The 7,961-nt window shown below is 41.3% G+C and overlaps 1 protein-coding gene across 1 annotated transcript in view; it reads right to left on the bottom strand.

The window, feature by feature from the left end:
* The window catches only part of PRKAR1B (protein kinase cAMP-dependent type I regulatory subunit beta), a 55,706-nt gene extending 49,895 nt beyond the window's left edge, over positions 1 to 5,811 (bottom strand). Inside the window, exons 1-2 of the mRNA XM_081965680.1 lie at positions 5,612 to 5,811; positions 2,816 to 3,029 (exon numbers count right to left, since the gene is read on the bottom strand). Of these exons, the coding sequence (XP_081821806.1) occupies positions 2,816 to 3,001 (186 nt within the window). The 5' untranslated portion in view covers positions 3,002 to 3,029; positions 5,612 to 5,811. The remainder of the gene's footprint in view (positions 1 to 2,815; positions 3,030 to 5,611) is intronic.
* Between the last annotated feature and the right edge of the window lie 2,150 nt (positions 5,812 to 7,961).

Genomic DNA, 7,961 nt, shown 5'->3' with positions numbered 1-7,961 from the left:
GCAGAATATCATTTCTAAGATTTCTCTCAGTAAAGTATATCACAACATCCCTTGGTAGTTGCCTTTGTGATGCAATACGTGAGTTAACTCTGTAAATTTTGTCAATCCTTGCAAAAATCTCAGAAGAATTCTGGATCTTCAATAACGTGGCCAGAGCATCAGCACAAACTTTTCTTAAGTCCTCTCTAGGGTTTTCTCTGATACCCCTCAGTCTAACAGCGTACTCCATAGATCTGAATTGCATCATGATAATCTCCTTATCCATCCTCTGCATATTCCCCTCCATTTCAACAAATTTCAAATCTGTTTCCTTCGTTTTAGTTTCCAAATCCAAAGCCAGATGATTAACTTTGCTGTCCACCTTAAGAACAACTTCTGACAGACCTGTAGCTAAAGTGTGTAATTTTTTATCAAGTTGATCATGTTTTTTAATGGTATCCTGAACCATTTCTTTAACCTCCTTAATTTCTTTGCGTAAAAAAGCATTTTCTTCCCTTATAAAGTCCTTGAAATCCTGATAATTTATTGTGGCACCTGGTGAAGCTTTTTTTTCCGTTGCCATAATTAATAATTCTTACAGCCGCCTCTAGCTGTCACCATTCAATTAACTTTCGTTTTCCTTAGGTATTCAGCTGTAAATTAATACTTGCAAATGTTTCTTTCTAAGTTGCTCGAAATTAAAACTTTGACATTTAAGTAGTTCAGGTTATGTAAACTGGCTTAAAGATTGTTAATAGTTAGGGTTGTTTCAGCCGTTCCGCCTTTATTGCCCCGGCTATCAGCAGATAATTAGCTTTCGTTTTCTGTAGGTTTTCAGCTATAAATCAACGCCATTTTGAATCCTTTGTTCTAAGCCCACGCCTCTCGAACTCAGCAGTAGTGTTCTTTTTAAAGAGATTTCTTTTTTTTTTTTTTTTTTTTTCTTCCCCCAATTAAAGCTTAAAATACTTGCAAAAGTCTTGCTTCCTTCTTGGGATGTTAAGATGTTAAGATGTTAAGGCTGTTCCCGGCGACTGGTTCTGCTTTTTTAGCAGAGGTTATCAAAAAGGCAGGAGAATACAACAACTGCGAAGGGGGGCAAACCTCGTCAGACTCCGGACTCCGGAGGGTACACAAGGGCTCAACCCAGCAGCTGAATCTCTCCCTCATAAATTCCAAGAATTTACGAGTGTCCGAGGTGTTAAGGATCGTAAAAAAACACCTCTAACTGTCTCTTGATCTGACAGGCTAAAAAAAAGCCTGCCATCGGCACCGGGAACAAACCGGAAGCCCCAACACACTCATTATTAATATGGTTATTTTTACTAAAAACTAAGTGCGGAACAGCAAAGAAAACAACAGCTTACAATAAAGTAAAAGATAGGTTACCAATCAGGCAAGCATTTTCCAATAAAAAGAAGAGACAAACCCGATCCTGTGAGCTGCTTGCAACGTAACCAGTGTTGAGCTCAAACGGAGTTAGAACTTGACAAATTAAGTTCAAGTTAAAATTAAGCAACGCACAACCAAGCAATAAAACACAGGGCCCCATCCAGAAACTAGAATATCCCCAGTCAATGGAACCCCCTGTAAACTTGTAAAGCATTTCCATGACTACTATCAAGTTGACATAGAAAAAGGGAGGAAGGGGAGGAGAGTCACATGACACTGGGACATTGCAACCGTCATGAATGTGAGTCAGTTGTCAAGCACCCGAATGTAAATCACGTGGCTGTGGGGATGTTGCAACGGTCATAAGTGTGAAAAATGGTCATAAGTCACTTTTTTCAGTGCTGTTGTAACTTTGAACGGTCACTAAATGAACTGTTGTAAGTTGAGGACTAACTGCACCAGTATGTTAATACATATTAACACATATTTTGCATTTCATTGTCACACACCGGGGAAATCAGGAGATTCAGGCAGTTCAAACGAGTGTAAAGATTTATTGAAAACTGAAGCTTTGTGTAAGAATCTGGGCAACTAACAGTCAAGGGAAATGAGCGGGAGATAAGAAAGGCATTCAAGGCGGGCTGGACTCGTGACTTATGACGTATTTGACTCGTTCCTCGAGCTCAGCCTGGTCATCTCCTACCACCCCGTTCAATCGTTGACACAAGAGTTAGAAAGGCTCCTATTTGAAATACAGGACAGCTGCTGCCAATCAGTGCCAACCATAGAGGTGATATATAGAGAGGGAGCCTGCTTTAGAAAAGTGTGAGGTCTTTGTAGAATAATTTCAACCTGCTTACAAAAGGCCCCAAATTCAAATCTTGGTATCTCCAGTTATGGTTGGCCTAGGTCAGTGATGGCGAAAAAGGTCATGTGGAAATGTTGCTTGCGCATGCACTCATTTGGGCCGCGCTCTGGAAAAGCTGAACTCCGGATTTTAGTGCGCATGCGCGCCTGATTATCAGCTGGCCGATGTGTATGCGCAGGCTGGTTTTCAGCACGGCTGTGCGTTCGTACGGATCGTGCTCCAGAAAACCCAAACACGCACGCACACCCAGTTTTCGGCATTGCCACGCACGCGAAGGACAGCTGATCATCGCACATGCACGTGCACCAGAAACCCGGAAGACAAACAGACCAGGCGACATGGCTTCACGTGCCACTTTGAGCACATGGGCCATAGCTTCGCTATCACGGGCCAAGGTCCTGCCACCAAAATTAAAACAAAAAAAAACAGCTCCCTTAGTTGACTGATGCTCTAACTCTCTAGGAAGCAGCTTCTAAAGATCGGAAAGCCTTCACTCTTCTTTTTTTTTTCCCTTTTCACAAGAAATAAATCAATACAAGCCATCCCAGTTCCCCTCTTGTTTCAGAACCCCCTTACCTTTTCCAGCTTCTCAAAATATTCCCGCAAGAACTTCATTGGACGGTCGGGTTTAGCGATGCAGAGATTCACGATGCACTCTTTCAGGGTCTGCTGGATGCTGTGCTTCTGAACATAGAGCTCGCATCCTTTCAAGCTCTCCTCGTCTTCTCCTCCGTTGCAGGAGGAGGAGGAAGCAGCCGCCATCTTGGTGAGGGGCCAACGGATGACAGCCCTGGGTGAGGAGGAGGAAGAGGAGGAGGAGGTGGGATGTGAGAGGAGGGATGACATCCCTCTTCAAATGCTTCCTGGAGAAGGGGGATGTCTCCTCCGACAGGAAAAGCCAGCCTCCCCCCACCCCTGTTCCCAGCTCTTTGAAAACATCTGGAGCACATCATGAGTGATATTCTCTGAAGCGCTGGAGCATCAGCCAGTGCTCCACCGTTAAACAAATCCCTTTATTCAAGAAAGGGGAAAGGAGAGGAAGAAATGGAGGGGAAGTCAGAGTAGGGGAGAGGGTGGAAAAGGGAAGGAGGAGTGGGCAAGAGGAAGAGGAAGGAGAGAAGGGAAAGGAGAGGCGGGAAGAAGAAAGGAGAGAAGATGGGAGGGAGGGAAGGAATAAGAAGTGGGGTTGTTGCAATATAAGATGGGTGTATGGAATGGTAGAAAAGCAGTCTCAATTGTAATAATTGTAATTTTGTGGGGGAAGGAAAGATTGTTATAAATGTTAAAAGATAACAGACATTATTAATAATAGTGATGAGATTGTATATTTGTGAATGTATGTATGAGAAATACAAAACTTTTTTTTAAAACCCAAAATCTCTTTATTCGAGATTTATTTTTTTTTAAAACCCACAGCCTCCGTTTTCTCCAAGCTTCTCTCATTCCTGCAGGCTGGGAACCTCAAACCGCAAAGCTTTGCGGGCATCCCTCCTTCCCACCAGGCAGACTTTGCCATTTAACAAGTGGAGAATAGAAGAACACATGGGCTCATAGAAGTTGTGTTGTTTTGCCCCTTTTGAGGCTGCAAAATCTAGCCCTGGGGTTCAAACGGCTGCATGGCCATCGCATCCTTAACCACGGATGAGCAGCCTCCTGCATCAGTTGGTGGGCAGACCTGTTCTAGCGTTATCTCCCGAGCAAACGTGGTTATTTCATATCTCATGGGAAGGAAGCTACTTCTTCCCTCACTGGAGGCAGCGAGCTGAATTTCTCACATGGGTTTCTATCAGTGCTTTCTATTATTATCTTTGTTGCGATGTTTTGGATGGCCGGTTCAATCAACCACAACGGAAAGGTTTTATGATATCCCCTGGAATTTGCAAGAAAGGGAAAGCAAGAAAGTATTTGCAAGAAAGGGAAATTTTCCCGAATGCCATCACTCTGCTAAACAAATAATTCCCTCAACACTGTCAATAATTTACTATGCCTGTATTACTATTATTCTTCTCTTCCTTCCTAGTATCTATCTCTCCCCACTTATGACTATAACCATGTTGCTTGCATCTTTCAGTTTATATTGTTTTTATTTGTTTCCTAATATGATTTGATAGCCTATTAGTAACCTATGACTATCATTAAGTTGTATCTTATGATTCTTGATGTATGTATTTTATTTTTCTTATGTACACTGAGACCATATACACCAGAGACAAATTCCTTGTATGTCCAATCACACTTGGCCAATAAAGAATTCTATTCTATTCCATTTTCTATTCTATTCTATTTTCTATTCTATTCTATTTTCTATTCTATTCTATTCTATATTCTATTCTATTCTATATTCTATTCTATATTCTATTCTATATTCTATTCTACATTCTATTCTATATTCTATTCTACATTCTATTCTATATTCTATTCTATATTCTATTCCAATTCTATTCTATTTTATATTCCATTCTATTTCCTATTCTATTCTATTTTATATTCTATTCTATTCTATATTCTATTCTATTCTATTCTATATTCTATTCTATTCTATTCTATATTCTATTCTATTCTATTCTATATTCTATTCTACATTCTATTCTATATTCTATTCTATATTCTACTCCAATTCTATTCTATTTTATATTTTCTTATATTCTCTTCTATTCTCTCTTCTATATTCTCTCTTCTCTTCTTATTCCATTATTCTATTCTATTCCATTCCATTCTGTTCTGTTCTAACATCATTCATTCATGGATTTGGAGTCCAAGATTGCAAAGATTTTGGCTCTCACAGGGACCCCTATCTCAAAGAAGCTCTCTTTGGAAGATGGTCAGAGCTATTAAAAGAAACCAAATACATCTTCCTCGGTCAGAGAATAATAGCCTGTGCCTTCCACCGAATCTTCGAAGGCAGAATCGGAAATAAGATTTTCGATTCAATCCTTCCTTTTCTTTGTATGTGTGTGTGTGGGGGGAGGTGTTTTAAAACGAACAAAATGTAAGCACCTTTTTTTCTTAGAAAAGCATCCTGGGATGCTCCAGCCGGATTATTATTATGTTATTTTGAAACGGTGGGATAAGAAAATGGCCCCCAACCCCACGCCTCCAGCAAGCTTGCGTCTCTCCCTGGTTAACTGCATGGAAAGGGAACCCCCCCACCCCCACCCCCCGGTAAACCTTTGGTCCTTTGCCTCCATCATCCGCAATACCTCTTTTTGTGCAGAATTAAATCTCAGCTATTGTTGCTGAGAGAAGGAGGGAATGAGGATGGAGAGAGAAGAAGAGAGAGAGAGACAAAGAGCATGCAAATGTACACAAAGGAGAGGGTTGGTGGGGGGGGCGGTAAGGGCAGGCTTGGATGGACAGGGAGTATATAAATACCTGATGTTTGGCTCAGCTACCAGCTTCTTCCAGCTCCCCCCCGTTATTCGCAGTAGAAATCTCTTTTAGCTGCTAGGTAGCTTGAGGTGGGGGGTACATTTCCCTCTCCCCACAATGTTCTGGGTATCTTCTTAGTGGGGGTGAAAAAATCCCCAGCTAAAAGACAATGGACTCAGGCAGTCACCCCCGTCCTTAGATGATCTCACTGTCTATTTTTCCCCTCAACTCCCCCTCTGAAAATGTCTTTCCCTCCCCCCCCCACTTCTTTTGCACATAAAGCGTTAAAAAAAAATCTCTTGAGTCCAACATCCATTCCTTGCGCAGCAAGTTACCCCCGTCATAGCAAGCTCAGCCTCTTTTCTTTTTCTTTTTTTTTCCTGCAGGGAAAAAATAAACTCCAGCTGGAAAGGAACCAGCTCTAAGCTCCCTTGGATGAGGTCCCAGTGGGGGGGGGGGGGATTCCCAACTGGGAGAAAATTGCATCCTTTGAGGAGGTGGAAATAGAAGAGAAGAGAAGAGAAGAGCAGGGAATAGAATAAAATAGAATAAGGAATAGGATAGAAATGAATAGAATAGAGAAGAGAAGAGAAGAGAAGAGAAGAGAAGAGAAGGGAAGGGAAGGGAAGGGAAGGGAAGGGAAGGGAAGGGAAGGGAAGGGAAGGGAAGGGAAGGGAAGGGAAGGGAAGAGAAGAGAAGAGAAGAGAAGAGAAGAGAAGAGAAGAGAAGAGAAGAGAAGAGCAGGGAATAGAATAAAATAGAATAAGAATAGGATAGAAATGAATAGAATAGAGAAGAGAAGAGAAGAGAAGAGAAGAGAAGAGAAGGGAAGGGAAGGGAAGGGAAGGGAAGGGAAGGGAAGGGAAGGGAAGGGAAGGGAAGGGAAGGGAAGGGAAGGGAAGGGAAGAGAAGAGAAGAGAAGGGAATAGAATAAAATAGAATAAGGAATAGGATAGAAATGAATAGAATAGAGAAGAGAAGAGAAGGGCAGAGAATAGAATAGAATAGAATAAGGAATAGGATAGAAATGAATAGAATAGAGAAGAGAATAGAATAGAATAAGGAATAGAATAGAAATGAATAGAATAGGAGTTAGAGAATAGAATAGAATAGAAAATAGAACAGAAGAGAACAGAATAAAATAGAATATAGACTAGAATAAGGAATAGAATAGAATAAGGAATAGAATAGAATAAGGAATAGAATAGAATAGAATAGAATAGAATAGAATAGAATAGAATAGAATAGAATAGAATAGAATAGAATAGAATAGAATTCTTTATTGGTTAAGTGTGATTGGACACACAAGGAATTTGTCTTTGGTTCAGATGCTCTCAGTGTACATAAAAAGAGAAGACACATTCGTCAAGAATCATAAGGTACAAGTCACTTAATGATAGTCATAGGCTACAAATGAGAAATCAGGAAACAAATAATATCTATATAAATCGTAAGGATACAAGCAACAAAGTTACAGTCCTGCTGTCATAAGTAACTCAAGGTAAACCGCTCCAAACTCAATTGCAGAAAACACGACTTCAGCAACGCCTGGAATGCTCTACCCGTTGTTACATCCTCAAACCACCCACAGCTTCAACCTCAAACTGCCTACTGTGGACCTCACCCCATTCCTAAAAGGTCTGTAAAGGGGGCATGCATAAGCGCACCAGCTTGCCTTCCGTCCCTGTCCCACTTTCCCCATTTATTTGTATTCATTTCTTTCATTTATATCCATGTTTATATTTATACCTGCTATCTTGTATATAAGGGATGCAGTGGCTCAGTGGCTAAAACGCTGAGCTTGTTGATCAGAAATGTCAGTGGTTTGAATCCCTAGTATCGCATAACGGAGTGAGCTCCCGTTACTTGCCTCAGCTTCTGCCAACCTAGCAGTTTGGAAGCACGTAAAAAATGCAAGTAGAAAAATAGGAACCACCTTTGGTGGGAAGATAAGAGTGTTCTGTGCGCCTTCGGCGTTGAGTCATGCCGGCCACATGACCGCAGAGACGTCTTTGGACAGCGCTGGCTCTTCGGCTTTCAAACAGAGATGAGCAGTGCCCCCTAGAGATGGGAACGACTAGCACATATGTGCAAGGGAAACCTTTACCTTTTTATCTTGTACATGCTTGACAAACTAAGTAAATAAAACAAAGAAAGAAATTTCATTGTACACATGTGCCTTGACAATAAAGTTTTATTTGATTTGAACCATTTGAGCGGTCACTAAACGAACTGCTATAAGTCCAGGACGACCTATACAGAAACATTCATTCTCCTAGTGTTTCTCAACCTTGGCCACTTGGAAGATGTCCGGAATTCGCTGGCTGGGGAATTCTGGGAGTTGAAGTCCGGA

The sequence above is a fragment of the Natrix helvetica genome, assembly GCF_964273705.1.
Source record: "Natrix helvetica genome assembly, chromosome: 13".
NCBI classification, from domain to species: domain Eukaryota; kingdom Metazoa; phylum Chordata; class Lepidosauria; order Squamata; family Natricidae; genus Natrix; species Natrix helvetica.
The sequence above is the reverse complement of the archived record's forward strand: the minus strand, read 5'-3'. Positions and strand labels throughout refer to the sequence as shown.